At 39.1% G+C, this 19,536-nt stretch overlaps 1 protein-coding gene across 6 annotated transcripts in view; it reads right to left on the reverse strand.

The window, feature by feature from the left end:
- Window positions 1-19,536, reverse strand: part of plecb (plectin b) — a 176,897-nt gene that overhangs the window by 72,275 nt on the left and 85,086 nt on the right. For 4 of the 6 annotated variants that reach the window (XM_056258041.1, XM_056258033.1, XM_056258017.1 and 1 more), the window contains exon 1: window positions 10,329-10,643. The exons of the other annotated variants lie outside the window; for them this stretch is intronic. In XM_056258041.1, the coding sequence (XP_056114016.1) occupies window positions 10,329-10,557 (229 nt within the window). In that variant the 5' untranslated portion in view covers window positions 10,558-10,643. Of the gene's footprint in view, window positions 1-10,328; window positions 10,644-19,536 lie in introns of those variants that run through there. 6 annotated transcript variants of the gene reach the window in all.

Below are 19,536 nucleotides of genomic sequence, written 5' to 3' on the forward strand. Positions count from 1 at the left end.
CACATAAACACACCCTTCCCCCGATCGAACCAGAATCATATAACACGTCACTTTATTCTCTCCTTACAGAATGCACAATGGCCACAGGATGAACAAAGCAATAAAGTAATAATCGGTAATAAGATCTGCGCTATTCTGCCCATACAAGGTTTATGATCAAACAAACAAGATCCTGAAGGAGGAGGGGAGGAAGAGTGTCGGTGACAGAACACCAGCCAACCGCTAGCAGAGGTCATCTCCGTCACAACAACACATGGATCATTCTGGAAAACAGACACAGTCTCCTCCATGCCCTGCCTCTTTGACTACACTTTAACAAGTGTTATTTCAGTATTTTCCAATGCCGACCTCAAAAGCAACAACTTTGGACCGGTTTCTTTTTAAACTTGTCTAACATATGTCTAAATGTATGCATGTATGTATATGTATGTAAACTCACCTCTCTGGAAGATAAGATACATGGCCCTGATCAAACATGTTTGAGAGGCGAGTTATGAAGGTGTGAAAGAAAGTATGACCTTTTAAATACTTCCCAAGTCATCTTTCTCCAAGAGACATTAACATTTGAGAGGTTTCAGACCTTCACATGTATGACTTCATGACATTTAAGACCTGTGTGAAGGACAGCACCATATCTATGTTAGATTGAAACGACAGAGGACACGTGTCTCTTTTTAAAGTGCAACTTAATGTTGGCCTGCAACTTTTCTAGAGGACTTTTCTAATATTTATTCCTATTTTCTTGCAGAAATAACCTTTTTGGACCAGCAATCACTGCTTCATGTAGTATTACTGTTTGTTTTTTTAGTAGATGGAAGTGTAATGCAAAAGAAATTAGGTCAATATGATGGGGCCAGTTGTTATTATGGTACAAAGAATAGATAAAAATAGAAAGTATATTTATAATCATTGCTGAAATCCTAAACCTCATTTCCTTATGTATCATTACCACAACATTTAATGTTAATTTAATACATGGGAAAAATAGTAGTTTGCTTTAAAATGCATGTGCAGCATCTATACATTAAGCTCTTTCAGGTTTGAAAATATATAATTTTAAATAAAATACATAAAATAAATTAGGTTGTAAACGGTGAAAGGGGTTGCGGTAATGAGTGAAAATCAAATAAAAATGAACTAAGTAACTGTGCATGACTGTTAATAATACATTTAAAAATATCTGAAAATGTATGAAAATGTTTTGAAAAATATGTAAAAAAAAAAAAAAAAATTTAAAAAAAAATACTCAGTGAATGTTTTGAAGTTAACGCTCATAAACTCTACAGACCTTATTTTTAACGCATAAAAAGGATATCTTTGAAACAAAGATTTCGTGAGAATCATCACTATAAACAAAAATGTATGACTATCCATATGATACGCTGCAAGCTTTTGACCAAGCAAAATGAACCCAATAACCACTCCCCTTTCCCATTATCTGACACCCTCTATTACAGGAACGAAAGGGTTAATCGTACTGCCCACAATGCCCTGGCAGAGCAAGAGAAGAAGAGACAAGCTTATAACTCGAGAACAACCCCGATCTTCATATTTAAATCTCTTACCTTCACCTCTGTTTTGCCTCAAACGCCAGACTGCAAAGAGAGAGACAATGTGCAGGAGAAGCACCAGTGTGGGGAGAGCGGACTCTGAGGGGCTCAGTGGCATTAGGGCTGGGGTAAACCTGGGATAACCCTGGACGAGGCTGGCAGCGGGAACAGGTGGAGGGAATGGGGCGACGTGGGGTGTGTTCCCGAGCTAGGGCTAAAGGCCAGACATTTAAAAAAAGACACCAGTCTCTCAGCCAAACGTGGAGTCAAAGGGGACTGAGTTAGTCATTTCTCCTTCCTTCCTTTTGAAGGGAGTTTCCTCTACTATATTATCTCGTCTACAATCCTTCTATCCTTTCTCACAGCCCTTCCCATGTCATCTTTAATGCTGGAAACACACCTGGAGCAGATGAAACTTCACTGCGCAAACATTCACATGTCTTTCAACTCTGAAAGTGTGAACCAGATTTAAAATCAAATCAAATTAGAGTTTCTGTTAGACTGAAAAGTTGGTAAACCAGTTTTGTTTGAACATTTAACACGACACCAGGCTTTGCAGAACTTGTTGAGTTTGAAATCAGAAGAAGACACAACCAGACTCTCAGGACAAACTAGTTAAAGAATGTCATGAATCCAAAGGTATCGATACACCCAAAGGCGATGAGGAAAGTATGCAGTCGTTAAAACAACTAACCAACTGGCAATTTAAAAACACAAATTTTCATAACTAATCCAGGTTCAGTCTAAATTAAAAGTCAAAATCAAAACGGACTCTATTTACTTTCTTAAAGGGATAGTTCACCCAAAAATGAAAATTCGGTCATTAATGTCGTTCCAAACCCGTAAGACGTTCGTTCATCTTCGGTAACACAAATGAAGATCTTTTTGATGAAATCTGAGAGCTTTCTGTCCCTCCACTGACAGTCTACGCAACTACAACTACCATTTCACGCTTCAAAAAGTTCATAAAGAGATCGTAAATCTAATCCGTATGAATTGAGCGGTTTAGTCCAAATTTTCTGGAGAGACTCGATCGCTTTATTTTATTTAGTTTGGTCTTTATTCACATATAAACATTGATCAGAGAACATAAACAGAAGCTCAACTGAAACTGCTAAACTTTTTTAAGCGTCAAAGAGGTAGTTGCGTAGCTGTCAATGGAGGGACTTTATTTGTGTTGCAAAGATGAATGAAAGTCTTACGGGTTCGGAACGACATAAGGGTGAGTAATTACTGACAGAATTAACATTTGTGGCTGAACTGACACTTTAACGCATGTTTCTGGTCTTATTTTGAACAATTAATCAGTGAATGCGATTCAAAAATCAGTTCTGTAATCCAACTTACTCCACTCTTAAGCCCAATTTATACTTCTGCGTCGACCTCCCATCGTAGGCTGTGTGTAGCGAGCGTACCCTGACGTGCACCTCCAAAAAATGTAACAATGCGTCAATTCTACGCGGACGCAAGCACTGTGATTGGCCTGTCAGAACCGCTCCCTCGGGTTTCATGTGTAATTGAGCGTCAACGCTAGCCTGGCTAACGTCAGACCACGTCTCATTGACATTGAGAAGTGGTCTGGGAACCACATGTTCATTTTCTCGTAATTGAGGCGTGGTTTACGAATGCCCAGAGCCGTTTATTGGGTGCTACGTATGTCTATCAAATGCGCCTGTACGTAGCTCATAGCCAATCGTTTCAATTATACCAGATGACGTATGTAGAGCGAAAGAAATTAGACGAGGAAGAAGAGGATGGGTCAGAGATTTATTTGCGTTCTAAACTACTTAAAACAATATCTAACGCTGCATCGAAAGGTAACTTCGCGTCTGCTGCCATGTTGGATCCATAGGTATAAACAAACTGCTTCAGTGTGTCGCATAGACGTCGTCATCGTCTTGCTGCTCCCTCCCCGTTCTGTGATTGGTTCCCTAGATGAGGCGAAAATCTGGTCCATGGTATCCAGACTACCTAGCAGCGTGAATAAAACCGCGCTGCGCAAAGGCAGTATGAGGAAACCCAGGCTACGTCAACGCGGACAACGACGCAGAAGTAAATGAAAACCAACGCGTAGTCTATAGTGTAGAGCAGGGATGGGCAACGTCGAGTTTAGCTCCAACCCTGAAAAAAATCATCTGCTTGTAACTTTCTAGTAATCCTGAAGACCTTGATTAGCTTGTTCAGGTGTGTTTGATTAGGGTTGAAGCTAAACTCTGTAGGACAATGGCCCTCCAGGACTGAAGTTGCCCATCCCTGGCGTAGAGGCTCCGGCGTAGAAGTATAAATCAGCCTTTAAACAACTGTGCCTTTTTGTTGACATCACCAATTATTTATTTTTCTCCCCCTCTAGCCATTTGGATCCATTCTGGTATGTAACGCCCACTTGGGTTGTAAATGATGTTGATTTTAAAGTCTACTGACAGCAGCTGTTATACAGATGAAAGAAGTTTCTTAACTGAAGTAAAGTGGATATAAAATAAATTATAAATATTACAAGAAAAACTCAAACTTCCAAAAGACTTAAACGAAAACTTTAAACTTGATGTTGAAGTACTAAAATGAATAGTGAAAAAAATAAATGACAGCTACACTTTAAAAAAATGCTGGGTTGTTTCAACCCATGTTTGGGTCAAAAATGGACAAACCCAACCATTGGTTTACATTTTTTTTATTTCATTTTTAAACCCAACACTTGGGTTTATCCATATTTGACTCAAAAATGGATTGAAACAAACCAACATTTTTTAGTGTAAACAGAAATAAAAACAAAAATGACAAAAGCAAATAAAATAACAAAAACTAAATTTAAAATGATTAAAAATATGGTTACACTATTTTGATGGTCCACTTTAAAGATTCTACAACACTCCTTAGACTAGAGTATTAGTAGACTGTCACATTAGGGTTCGGGTTAGTAGAATAAGTTGACATGTACTTGCAAAGTTACTTATAGTCAGGAGAATGACTGTTGGGGAGCATCAAAATAAAGTGTTAGCAGATATTAAGCAGACAGTTTATTAATACTCTAATGGTTGGTAGTTGTACATGTAGTCAAGTTATAGTAATTAGTCTAAAGCGGACCATCGAAATAAAGTGTTACCAAAAATATTAGTACATAATACTAAAATAACACTTGTATGCTGTTGATTGATGACAGTTACAATGGAAAGCAGTTCCATAGTAAGTCCATTAACATACACACTTTTTTACAAACAAGTCATGTCATAGAAGCTAAACACATTGATTGAACAATTCTTTACTATTAACTATGTTTTGAAACCAAAGCAACGTTGGAGATCCGCTACATTTCCGCTGTATCAGACGCTCTCTATGATTACCGCGTGGGAGAAGTCCGCTTCAAGACTGCAAAACAGGTGGAAGCTTTATTACAGCTCTCAAAAATAGCGCATATATGGGACACCTCGCATTCCCATGTAGACACAGAGAATTTCCTTCTGAAATCCAACTCTCGACGTGTTTTTCTACCCGCCCACCAGCTTTACCCGTCCGTCTGACCTGGCGAACGCTAACTCCTCCAGGTAAGCTGGAGGAAGATGAGAGCGCTCACACCGCATCCAATGTGGGACGGAAAAAAACGAATCATCCGAAACACAGATAACTGAAGTGTGAGAGTTTTTAAATATGGAATAGGATTTAGAGGAAGCATCTGCGTATGTCAACACAGAGCGTTTCCTCTCACACACTGAGCACACGTGCAATCAAACATAAAAAAGACACACAATCTTGATCATCTGACCTACCAGGTATGATCTTCATGAAGTTTGCGGAGCAGCAACGGCAGACAACCAGAGCAAGAGCGTGCCAATAAAGTCAAAGAAAAGAGTCTCCGTTTGTTTGGTCGGAACTGTGCCTTTCTTATTTTTGACGGGCCATGCCTGCTGTTAGGATATGTCAGCCCTGCTCCCGGTGGCTTTGCAATTAGGTGGGCGGAGGCTGAGGGGGTCGGGGTGGGGGGCGAGTGGGGAAGGGGAAAAGAGCTCACTGTGGATATAAATATCATGCAGGACAAGTTGCTCACACTGGCACAGTTACAAACTGATGAAACCCGCGGTGGCCAGCTTGTTCCTGGATGATGATCGAGTTATTTTATGATATTGCATCACAGTCTCAGCTTTACCTTCCCGACTGCTGTTAGACACAAGACGCCCGTTTCATTAAGTTTGGGAGGAATAACTGGCACAAAATAATCCCTTGAGAAAAAGAAGTGTGCTTAATTGTATTAAATGTTCTGAAATTGTACTGAAATGCAATAAGTTTAACTTGGCCCACTTAAGTAGGACTTAAGTACATCTTTGAATGTACTGACAAGCATTTATGGTGAACTAAAATATACTTTAGTGTCATTTCTATTGAAACTTATATTTTGGCAGGCTGTTGTTGTAAACAAGAATTCTGTTCTTAAGTGACTTGCCTGGTTAAATAAATGATATTGCCTATTTAAATATATTTTAATTACACATTAGTAAAGCTGAAGTTGCAATTTAGTATATTCAAATATATATATATATATAAACGTTAACTGTAATATTGAATAACACTATCAAGTACTTTACTTGTGCTTTAGTATGTTAGTAACATCCAAATAAGTAAACTTTTTTTAAAGCATGATTATTAAACGATTTAAAAGTGTACTTAAGTGTGTTAAGAAACATAGTCATGAAAGTATAATCTCTTTAATATAACTTTAAACATTTTTATTTGATTGTAAATAACATGCAATTAAGTGTCAGAATTCTTTTTATTCAGTTTACACTTAAGTATATTCTTTTATTTTCATAATAAGTGCTATTTTTATACCTATACCTTGAATGCAATGTAAGTCGCTTCAGACGAAAGCGTCTACCAAATGCAAAAATGTAAATAAATAAATAAAATAAATCCAGTTTCTATAGACCAAACAGCTTCATTCCTTCTCGAATATATTTCCCAATGCTAGACTCGGTTTTAACATTTTCAAACCAGAGACCTTCCCAAGCACACGAGTGCCAGGGTTAGTATTTTTTTCCATTGAAATATGGAATGTGGTAATGGGAAGCCTGGCATGACTGGAAATCTCAGCCTCTCTCTTGTGCCATATCATGAGTCTTTAGAGACCACCCATGATGCCAGACGTATGCTAAATATAGCAGAGTTTTACACAGCAATCCACTGAAATTAGCATATGGCATTGTGAATTATGGCGTTGACAGAGTGTTGATTTCATTTTCATGTTTAAAGTCCTTATGACCGTGATTAAATACAGTATTTGAAGGCATCTAATTTGCAGGACTTGGCGTGGGAACTATATGTAAAATGAGATAATCATTGACTGAGCAAATCTAGTAATTAGTCCCAGTCTGACTCCACTGAGGCCGTTTAATGCATTACGAATAGGCCTAAATATGTGTGTGTCACCTTTTTTGACAAATATATTTAAACGGATGTAAACTCACATTAAGATTACTCACATCAGAAGCCTTGAAGTTTTATTCCTCATAGGGCGGGTCAGAGATCTAATGACCAATTAAATACTTTATTTCGATAGGACCTTATTAATAGACACAAATAATCATGGATTTAATGTAAATGCGCCTGCAAATATCCTGCACTTGCATCAACACACAAACAAAGTTGCTTTCCACTGATGCTGCATCCACACCTGTAGGTGTCAGTAGCATAAAGTCAGTGATCCCTGTTGTAAAAAAAAAAATTGGTGTTGGATTTACTTTATAATTATTCGTGAAATTTTCTGGCGGCGAGTGATAACTGTTTCAAAGCAACGGCAAGTAACACATTGAATTATTAAACGTTAAATTTTGAAGCTGAAAGACTGAAACAGTATGTTTTACACAAAAATACGTTTTCAGTCTTTCAATAATCCGTTTTGTTTAACTTTGAAAACAGTGTATCAGCCAGTGAAACAACAAGAAAATAACTTTACGGACAAAGCATCGAGGAAAATCAGTTCCTGGCACAAGAATATGAGTTCTTGTGCGTCATTATAGATTCACCTGGGGACATTTTAACCTTGTAGACAGAAAAGATTCATGTGATATCGAAACAACTCTTATTTCAGAGGAATGTGTCATAAATCTTTTATATATTATTGTCAGTAGAAGCACATGTGGTTTATTGAGGCATGATGAGATCCGAGACAGCGACTTTTTTTTTTCCGGAAAAACTGGTCAAGGCAAAAGACAAGGCTTTTTATCAGAACACTCGCTTAGTTTTCCAAATTCAGAAAGTTGAAGTAGTAATATAGTTTCAGGGGTTTATTATTATTAACATAGCTAGCAACTACAGGGACATAATGTTACCAGCTGTAACAAAATATTAAACAAACAAGCAGATGTAGAGGAGTATGCATCTAGTTTTACTATCAGTAAATAATATTTTGTGTTCAAATCCAATTGCAATCCATACATTCATAATGAGTAATATATTTAACATTAATATAATTTCTACTAATATACTTTTTATATTAAGAGTAACTTACTTTAACTTTCTAATACATAATGAGTTATCAATGAATAATATTGTATTTATAAAGACAATCAAGATTAATAAGATTGTGTGGAATCTTTAGCATTGGATGTTATATGTTAACCAGATTAACCAGTTTAAATATGTTATAAACATTATGCCTTATACATACAAAATTCCAATATCATATTTTAAAAAAAAGCTGTTACTGTAGAACTTTTAAGATGTTAATCTGATGGGTTAAGTAGGAAGGTATGCTCACTATTTGGGCTTAACAGAAATTGAATTTTAAAAATAACCCTAAACTGAGAACAAAAATCAATGTAGTAAAAAGTATAGTTTCCTCTATACCCAGAACACGGACTCAACCCTACAAAAGGACTCATTTCACAAGAGGCGAAGGGCCAGTTATGGATATCACAACACCAGCCAGCGACAGAATGTGTCTGATAAGACTTCTTAAAGGTCAGATTCATTTGGCTCTCTGAATTCACTGGATGACTCATGGACAACACCACAATCACATGGCATTGAGAAAATCACAGACCGCCTGTCACAACATCAAAAACATGCAGGAATTCGTGGTGGAGGCGGACAGAAATACAAACTTGCACAACACATTTCTGCTTGAACAGAGAACAGTCTCAAACTTCTGTTCATACATGTCCAGCGTATAACTGAAGGATTGCTAATGAATAAAGTATTGCTTCAAGACCATTACAGAAGGTGCTAGGCACAATAAATACTTTCTGTCCTAGCTGTAAACAACAAAGTGACTGAGCTCCTATTGAAAAGTTTCATCTGAAGGTGCTACAGAGGAAGAGGTTATTTTCTATAGACAGGTCTTTGGAGATACAGTAGGGGGCAGCATAAAATTACAGAGATCTCTCATGTAACCTCAAGCACATCTGACTTGAGTTAGTTAGTCTGAGGATAATATTGTATAAATGCTTTTTCCTTTTTCAAATCCAATTGTGTTTGGTTGGAATTCGGGAACTGTGGATTCCTAAAAGACCTGTCATGAAGAAATGACTAACAAGAACCTTCAAACAAAAGGCTAATTGTTTTTGGATCTTTCCTCTGTGATTCACCTACTAAACACACCCATTAACTGTGTGCAAATCTTAACTACTTACTGTGAAACAAATCTACAATAGTAGATTGTTCCAGTAAATAAAATGAAACAAATCAATGGTTCCATTAAAGTGTACAAGCATCAACTGAAATGCACAGCTATATAAACAACAACAACAAAGGCAACTATAGCACACATTCCAGAGCAATAGCGGAGAAAGACAAAGGTGGAATTTGGGATGGACTACTCCATCTACTCTGTGGTATGCCCCATTACATAATACACAAAGCGGCAAAGCAGAAGTCTCCAGCTAATAGTTGACCACTGGAAACCAGAGACAATCCAGAGGAAACAACCAAACACACGTGCTTCCTGCAAGAGTGGCACACAGGATCCTCTAAACACAGCATTGATTTTGTTGCTTCATGACTCTAGAAAAGCTCTTTTTCTACTCTAAGAACAGAACAACTATATGGGTTGTGTTTGGCAGCAGGGAGGGGAGAACTGACTCCAAACATTGTATTGTCAGAAACACAGTGCTGCTTAATTGGTAGTCTGGTATTCCCCTTAAAGAAGGAAACCTTGCAACAAAATCACAAGCTAGTCCCAAAATATTGCACAGCAAAAGGGTGGTTGCAAAACATTGCATGCATAGTTTGATGTTTTGGGTGTGGGTGTGGTGTGAATCACTGTGAGAGGTTAATTTCTCGAAATAACTGGAAGCAAATATCCCCAGATTTGTCCATGTGGAAAGAAACAGTGATAAACCAGGAAGGTTGAATAAATACAGCTACAAAGCGATGTGCATTGTTGCATAGGCAAAACATTTTGAAAGAGGTTCCACAGTTGTTGATACTGGCCATATCTTTATACAAGCTAATTTGATTTTAAACTGCCTGCATTGCAGAATATCTTTTTTTTTTTAATTGCGAAGAAGTATAAGCTTCTCTGCACAAATCTTGAAAACCTTTAAATGTACTTGTGTTTCATTCAATTAATATTAAGCTCAGGCATCATTCACTCAAATAGCATGCATATAAAGTTACACACCACTCAAGAAAAGCATGCCCAACAGTCTAATAACAGCACAACTATTCTGACACTACAACAGTCACCTTGAACCTCCCAAACAGCAAATACGGATGGAAACCGGAGCAGTGCTACTGACATCAAAGCACATTTTGAAATATAGAGTGATAGAACTGAAAAAGGACTCATACCTTCAATGAAGTTGGGGAAGACTTTGCCTTCTGGCTCTTGTAGTGAATGATCCCAAGTCTCTTCATCCGACAGGAGGCCACGCTCTATGGCCAGTTCTTCCAAGACATCATAGTCCAAATCATCTCCTGCAACCTCTGTCAGTGCGGGTTTGGCAGGTTCTCCCGCAACAGGACTGGCAATCTGTTGCACTTCAATCACTTCCTCGACCACAACAATCTTCTTCCGCATGGCGTCGTCTGTGGACTGCTTTTGCACGTCGCAGGTGATCTTGTTGGCAGGAAGGGGTCCAGTGATGACAGGCTGTGTAGGGGCCTTGCTAGCCAAAAACCTGTTCTGCTTCTCTGAGCTCTGCTGTGTGTCAGGAGCAGCCGTGTGTTGTGCAACGCTGGGAGGTTCCCCTTGTTTAGGGAGGGGGGTGAGCTGGGCCGAGGCTGCTGTAGCTGCTGACGCTGAGGCTGCCGGTGCTTCCCTCTGTCTCTGCGAGGAGGATGTTTTTCCTCTCAGAACCTCCCGTTTTTCAGCCAAGGGCTGAGCAGGCTCCACCTCCCCTTTGTGAACCGGGGCCTCATTCTGTACAGCTGTTGGCTGCATGCTCACCACAGCATGCATTCCTTCAGGGGATGTCTTTGCAGAGTCATTTGTTGCAACTTGCTCAGGGCCCTCAACCTGACCTGCATCCTGGGCTGTTGTCTTTACCTCTGTCACTTTAGTCTCAGAAATAGGCGGAGGGACCTGTTTTACAGCAGGAGTTTTGTTTGAAGATTTCTGCTTTTTCTTCTTTCCTTTAAAAGGCTTTGAGGCATCCTCTGTATCCATGTCTTTTGCAACTTTGGCCTCTTCGGTGACTGCAGGTTCCTCAGTCTGTTTTGCTGATGATGACTTTTGTTGAACAGAATCAATTTGTTTTGGTGTCTCTATGTTTGATTTCAAAGTTTGCACAACTACTTCTGAAGTCTTGCTGGAGACAGCTGTGGTAATCTTCACTTCAGCACCTTTAAATGGGGACTGAGATTTAGGGCTGAGATCAGGTTTGTGACCTTTAACCTCTGCCTTAACCTCAGCAGTAGATATAGCATGAGGAAGCTCCACCTTTTCATGAACTTTTAAAGGACTAGTGTTGTCATGTTTAGATGCATCTTGAGTTTCTTTTGTTTTTTGGGAAACAAGTACTCTCTGTTGCTTGTCAGTCATTTGAACAGTACTAGACGCTGTGTCTGGCACTGCTGTGACGGCTGACTTACTGACACACTCCCCTACAGAAAGCTCAAAAGTTTGCAGTGGTAGATTAATCTTTGATTTCTTTTCAGCAATTTGTATTGCCAAATTTTCTTCTTTCTTCGGCAGAAGGGGCATTGCTGATTCTAGAGATTTGACAGGGAACTGAGAGCTAACAGAGGTATTTGACTTCACCTCATACACATTAGCACCAGGCACATGATGTGGTGCAATGGAGGTCTCATCTGCTTTTTCGTTCTTGATTGGTTGTTCTTGCACATTTTTTACCGTGGTTTTCTGCGTTTTCTCCACTTTTGGGCTTGATGGAGTAGGACAAGGAGCATCCTTATCCAGTTTGCTGCCAATTGTGGATGTGGTTTCATGAGAAATATTAAAGCACACTTCTTTTTTAGGCTCTTTGTTGACTGCTTCAGTACAGACAGAAAATATAGAGGATTCCACTGCGGTTGCCTCCACTGTTGACATCATGGTTGGTATATCCTGCACATCTTTAGTCTTTTTGGATTTCTTTTTTTTCTCCACTTTTGATTTTGATTGAGTAGGACAAGGAACATCCTTAGCCATTTTGATATCGTCAGTTACTGTAAATGTGGTTTCTTGAGGGACCTTTATAAATGCCTCTTTTGTGGGCTCGTTGTTAACTGCGACAGAAAATACAGGGGAGTCCACTGCTGTTGCTTCCACTGTTGATGAAACAGTTGATATATCTTGCACACTTTTGGTCTTTGTGGCTTTCTGCTTTTTCTCTAGTTTTGGTTTTGATGGAGTATGATGTGGAGCATCCTTTTCCTCTTTGCGATCACCTTTGGATGTGGTGTCTTGAGAGACACTGACAAATAGTTCCTCATTGGGCTTTTCTTCGACTGTTTCATTAGAAACTGAAGACACAGAGGATTTCACTGTAATTGTCTCCACTGCTGTTGAAACAATCGTGCCATCTTGCACATTTTTGGTCACAAAGGTTTTCTCGGTTTTCTCCACTTTCGGTTTTGAGAGAGTATGACCAGGTGCATCCTCATCTATTTTGTTATCACCTTTGAATGTGGTTTTCTGTGAGACAATGACACAGACTTCTTCCTTTGGTATTTCTTTGACTGTTTCAGTAGAAACAGAAAACACAGAGGACTTCACTGCAGTTGTCTCCACTGCTGATGAAACAGTTGACTCATCCTGTACATTTTTTGTCACCAGTGTTTTCTGTGTTTTCTCTACATTTGGTTCTGAGGTACTAGGATGAAGAGCATCTTTAGCCATTTTGCTATTATCTGCTACTCTGGATGAGGTTTTCTTAGAGACCTTAATAAACCCCTCTTCAGTAGGCTTTTCTTTTGCTGCTTCAGTAGGGACAGAAGACACAGAGGATTCATCTGCTATTGCGCCCACTGTTGATGAAACATTTGAAACATCCAGCACATTTTTGGCCACAATAGTTTTCTGTATTTTCTCCACCTTGGGTTTTGAAGGAGTATGTTGAGGAACATCCTTAGTTGTTTTTCCATCACCTATTACATTGGGTGTGGTTTGCTGGGAGACCTTTATAAACACCTCTTCCTTGGGCTTTTCTTTGACTGCTTCAGCAGAAACAGAAAAAACAGAGGATCCCACTGCTGTTGCCACCACTGTCCCCACTGACGAAACAATTGGTATATTCTGCACATGTTTGGTTATTGTGGTTTTCTGCATTTTCTCCTCTTTTGGTTTTGATGGAGTAGAATGAGGAGCATCCTTATCCATTTTGATATCACCCATGACTGTGGTTTCTCTAGAGACCTTAATAAACACCTCATCCATGGGCTTTTCTTTTGCTGCTTCAGTAGGGACAGAAGACACAGAGGATTCATCTGCTTTTGTGCCCATTGTTGATGAAACATTTGAAACATCCAGCACATGTTTGGCCACAATTGTTGTCTGTGTTTTAGCCACCTTGGGTTTTAAAGGAGTGTGTTGAGGAACATCCTTAGCTGTTTTGCTATCAACTATTACAGTGGATGTGGTTTGCTGGGAGACCTTCATAAACACCTCTTCCTTGGGCTTTTCCTTGACTGCTTCAGTATGGACAGAAAACACAGAGGATTCCACTGCAGTTGTTCCCTCTGCTGATGAAACAGTTGTCACATCCTGCATATTTTTCATCACAAGGGTTTTCTGTGTTTTCTCCACCTTCGGTTTTGAGGGAGTAGGACGACGAGCATCCCAGGCGGTTTTGCTATTGTCAGTTGCTGTGGATGTTGTTTCATGAGAGACCTTGATAGGCACTTCTTTTGGCTTTTCTTTGGCTACTTCAGTATGGACAGAAATCAAAGAGGATTCCACTGCTGGGCCCAAATGAGCCTTTTGCGGTTTCTGAACGAATCCTGTCTTGGTGCATTCCACCATCTTTTCCTGTTCAACTGGCTTAGCATGGCGAGTTTCAATAGAAGGCATCTGAGAGACTGAATGCATAGCAACCTTCCTCCTAGCACTTGGTTCCATCTCTTTGGTGTAATCACGAGTATCAGAAAGCATTGGCTGCTCTTTGGATTCCCATGATCCTTTGGGTTTGATCTGACTGCTAGCCATTGGGCGACCTCTAAATCTTGGTGTTCTGTCATTGGATTCAGTAATTTCAGGTTCATCCATGCCCATTGTTTTGCGACGGTACCCCTGTCGATCCATCAAAGCCTCTTGTTTTTCTGCGCCCATTTTGCCAGGCTTGGGAACATAAGAAGTTGGTCCCTCAACAGATTGAACCCGTTCCGCCTTGCGGGCGATGGCCAGAGTGGCAGCTGGCCGTCGTACTCTCTGTAGAGGAGTGGGCACAATCTCTGGAGGCAGATGTAGGTAATCACGCAAGTATACGATCCCTGTATTAGTAAGGTACCAGTAGAAATGCTTCCACGTAAAGGTCTCCCTTACATAGCCCCTGGATTTCAGCGAGCCCATAGCTCTCATCACCTGCAGGTTTCCCACACCAGGAATCTCAGGGTGCATGGTCTGAGGGCGCTTGTCTTTCTTGGCCACCATGACGCCATCCCGAAACAGACGCTCATAGATGGCCTTCAGGTTGTCAAGGGGCATTACCATTCCAGCAACCATTGTGCTTCCTTAGTCTTGCAGAGTCTGAGTAAACAGGAACAGCTTTGCCAAAGAAGAACAAATCACTGAATGACCTCACTCTCCAGGGTCCTGTGGCAGAGCCTGCTGCCACGTGCTGCCAATTCAATCAAAAAAGACGATAAAAATAAATACAACCTGTTTGTCCGTTGTTGTTTAGCTAACTTCCTTCCTCATCAAAAGGGTTTCTTCTTTCTTCTCAAACTTTCTCAGAGGCAAAGGAAAAACTTAGAAAAGGAAAACTGTTCTCTCCTTCACTCAGCCTTCCTTGGAAGTGAGCATAGTCCGAACTGGCAGAGCTGCAATGAGAGGGGGTGTGTGTAAAAGAGAAAGAGAGAGAGAGAGTACTATGATCCAGTCGGCCCCTCCTACCTCGCTCGAGCAAGGAAGAAACTGCTAAAATCAAACTGCCTGGTCGGCAGACTCTTAACAGTTGTGAATGCCTTGATGTAAACACTTGCAAAGATAATTGCCAAAAGTGTAGGAAGTAAAAATAGAACTCTAAAAATGGAAGAAGAAAAGAAGAAGTGCCCGTTCAGCACACCTATGTCTCATTGAGGCATATGTGCTACACTGTCTAGGAACCACCCACAGTGGTGCACAATACATGTTACACACCCCCGGGGTATGTTGGACCATCTCAGAGAGTAGATTGGTCAATGAGAAGCTAGGTTTCCGAAAAGGAGACACCCTTCACGTAAGTCATCCAATAGGTACAAGACAGTTATTAACACCTACCTTAGGCAACCAGGGTTTACACACTTCAGATCGTGTGACGGGACACTCCTTTTTCCCTAGAGACACTTGAATTCTTCAGAAAATTCCTTACAGCAATAACTTTGGTTTGTGATTAATAGGTTAACAAAGAACATTTGAACATGAATGGCTAACTTAACTGATGAATCAGGGCAGATACCGCACAGGAAGAAAGTATGAGACAGCAGGGACTCAAACGGAAAAGCACACTAAAAGCACATTATTATAAGCGCAATCACATGCAGAAAAAATAAGCAGGCAGAAGAACACGTTACTGTTTAGCTTTGTTTTAAACTGAAGCTAATTTCAAATGAGTAGCTGGATAATGTTTTGCATACTGATACATTTGTATATTTCTACACAGCAAAATCCATCTTTAATTATGGAGTTAAAAGATGATAAAAGACTGTAGCATTACACCAAGCACGTTTTTACAAGCACTGCTGGCAGTACAATGATGTGATGCAACAGTTTGAAAGAACGGATGAAGAATTCATCTAGGGCTCTCTATATATCTCAATCTCAATATAGCTGTTGAATTTGAGTTTCCTATGAGAGAGTCCACTAAATAAAGAATCATGCTTTGCTGCTAACCTTTCAAAGGAACCATGGTGTCTGATTTTGAGGGAGTAGGACAGGGATAGACACAGACAGATGCAGATACAGAGAGCAGAAGCGGTGAGAGTGTAGAGTTGCACTGATTGTCTCTAATGCCTTCTGGAAAAACTGAATATGCTTCTTAATGACCGCTGCAATTACCAGTTTTCTGAGTATATCTGGTTGGAATAAATGGTAGGGATATGCCATGCACACCCCCTCATACCTCAAACGGAAAATGTTTTTGTTTTAATCGCCATGGAAACAGTCAGACAGTGTGTCAGTTCCGGGAAACTCACATATCCTCTTTCACGTCGCTCCGACGCCATGAAAATAACTTGTGGGCAGCTGTGCGGGACATCACAGCACCCTTAACCAAGAACAACCTCTCTGTCATAATCAGCACAGATGAATGCAGTCTGGGAATAGGCAGTGCATAATGATGTGATTAATATGCACTCATTAAAGTCATTGGCTATTAAGCTGTGTCTGAAGAATTTACTTTTTTTTAAAGAAATTAATAATTCTATTAAGACGCAATAAATTGATCAAGTGAAAGTAAAAGTCATTTATAATATAACAAAGATTTCTATAAAAAATGTTTTGCTCTATTGAAGTTTTAAAACATTAATTTATTTTGTAATTATATTTGACAATATTACTGTTTTTTCTGTATATATTTGGATCAAATAAATGCAGCCTTGGTGAACAGAAGAGACTTCTTTCAAAAAATTTTTTTTTTTTAATTTGGTTTAAATCTACCAAACAATTTACCTGTAGTGTTATTTAAAATGTGATTACCTAATAGCTAATACTAATTTTAACATATTCTTAGTCATGGGGGGGGAAAAACAGACTTAGAAAGAGCAATAAAGTTTTTTTAAAATCTTTTTTATTGCTTGTTTGTTTGTAAAAAAAAAAAATCATTCAGACTCAGCAAAAAAAAAAAAAAAAGGTTTTATAAACAATTTAAGCTATGAAATGAAAGATGTACTCCATTTTACAACACAAAATTGTATACATTTCAGAACTTCTTTCCAGTTGGAAAAAAAAAAGTTTGTTCGAAAGGCTTCATTAGTTGAAGACTGTTATTAATCAATCTTTGGGTAATCAGTGAGAGTTAGTAAATACGCATAAACATATTAACCATAAACTTTACTCTGATTAAAAAATAAGATCCTCCAGAAGTAAAATTTCTTCATACTGAATAGGCAGTGGTGATTCACTGATCATTATTTGTTCCTGAATTATTCCCATGTGAGTCATTAGAGGTGCTTAGAGCTCACGTTCACATGTGACTGATTTCAAAATGTGTAACAGTTTAAAAAAATAAACGGGTACTGTACATGAAATGAAGATAAGCTATAAAGAGGTGGAAGAATGAATTCGAGGTCACCTAATATTTATTGAAGAATCCAGCTCTCCATTTGGATCACTTCAGCTCTTTGTGAGTGATCCCAGTTTGCCCAGAATAGACATTATCTGGCTCTCTTCCCACTGTAAAGTGTTCACTAGGGCTCAGAAACACGTGCCTTCCTTCCTCAGCCTGCTGACAAAGGTCGACATGCCCCAGAAGTCAGTTTTGCATGTGTCCAAGGCAACAGAGACATGTCAGCTGGGATATAATTAAAGACGTTCTGACTTTTTTTTTTAATATACTCATTAAATTTCATTTTCAACTTTCGAACAACTTCTTCCAAGTCACTTACAGTCCTAAAAGAGATGCAAATTCTGATGAGACGTGAATGAAATGAGATATGACTGGAAGATGCATTAAACAGATGAGTGCCACATGAGAATATGTCAGTCACTTCAGGGCTTCAGAAGCCTCATCTTTGTTGCATGGATGTTTATGATTTATATTCAGCTCATCTTCTGAAGAATCTAAACCGAATAGTCTTCAGATCTGCTGAATGAACAGTTGAATATTATTTGCAATAATGATGCAGGATGCAAATCAACCCGAGAACAAAGAACACACACCTACTATTAACAGCCTCTCTAAAGTACACACTACACTATCCAACCACATATCTGCTAACATTGAAGTCAACAAATAGTTTTCCTTTTCATTTAGTCTCTAAAACAAGTTAAAACAGAGAATCAAAGAACAAAAAAAGATAATAGTTAATAAAATAATATATATAGATCATCCTTCAATCAAATGTATTGAAGGGTTAAAACACCTAAAAATAAAAATTCTTTCATCTTTTACTCACTCTTAAGTTGTTCTAAACCTGTTTCTTTGTCCTGTGGAAGTTAAAAGAAGATATTTTGAAAAATGTTGGTACCCATTGACTCCAATAGTATTTTTATTTTATTTTATTTTATGGAAGGCCCATCAACTGATTGGCTACACACATTCTTCAAGAAACTCATACAGGTTTAGAACAACTTGAGGGTGAGTAAATGATGCCAATTTTTATTTTAGGGTGAACTATCCCTTTAAGTTAGACACAATATAATTAGGAAACAGATAATGCATTCAGACTTTTAAAAGTTCATGCTCTTAGCCCATGGCTAGTATTGTAAGTGGAGTTGGGGACAGGGATTCAGCTGTCCCAAGCGAGAAAGTGCCGACACACCAGTGCGGCCTATCCCGTCAGAAGACATGGTGTCACCTCTAACCTTCAGCACCTGTTCACAACCCAGAGGAAACTCAATCTCCTGCTGTTCTCAGCTGATCAGGAACCTTATATGGAGAGAATCGAGGATTCTGATACACCTGGAGAGGTCAAATATAATCCTAACACCATGTCCTGACCAGTGGTACTCGATAAAGGGTATCTTTTCCATGATGCGAGTTTCAATATAATTTGAGTGACCTTTATAGCCGTACTGAAAGCGACAATGGATAATTCACCTCAGATCTTTAAAATAAATGAAAGGAACCAAGAAAGTTCAAACGGTGAACAAACAAGTGTATTCTATGACAAAGATTGTTTCAGTCACTCAGTATGTATTTTTAATCAAATGACAAGGTGTACTATTTGTTGGATTAAGTACTTATCCATTTTGTAGCGAGTGCAGTGCGCTTGCAGAGAGCTCCGCCCACACGCTAATCTGATTGGCTGTGATTTTGGATTGATTTTGTCATGTCTCAGTCGCATTGCATCATGGTGTAGACAGACAAACTGTTTGCTGGAATCTTATTGCGTCTGGACAAAGACCGTGCCAATAACTTCAATGTGGTTCTGAAGCTTATCATATGATCTTGAGGAAGTAAACATCATTACAGCGTTTGGAAAAATTGCCCCAAATGTGTCTCTGTTGAACAATCTCCAACCCATTAACACAGCTGAGGTCAAGTATTTCTTATCATACAGTCTAATAATTTCCTGTTGTCATTATACTCCCATTTGCAACACTCAAAACAACCAATCTCACTTGTGACCAAGAGTCATTTGGCGCTCAATGAGGCATACATTAATAAGAATGATTGACTTGCCTTAGTAAACGTCACTAAATAGACTATACTCCATAAACTCACCTGCTTGAAGCATCTCAAGGTTTACACTTTGAAAT

Source organism: Rhinichthys klamathensis, unplaced genomic scaffold (assembly GCF_029890125.1).
Source record: "Rhinichthys klamathensis goyatoka isolate OS25496 unplaced genomic scaffold, OSU_Roscu_1.1 h1tg000006l_1, whole genome shotgun sequence".
NCBI lineage: Eukaryota > Metazoa > Chordata > Actinopteri > Cypriniformes > Leuciscidae > Rhinichthys > Rhinichthys klamathensis.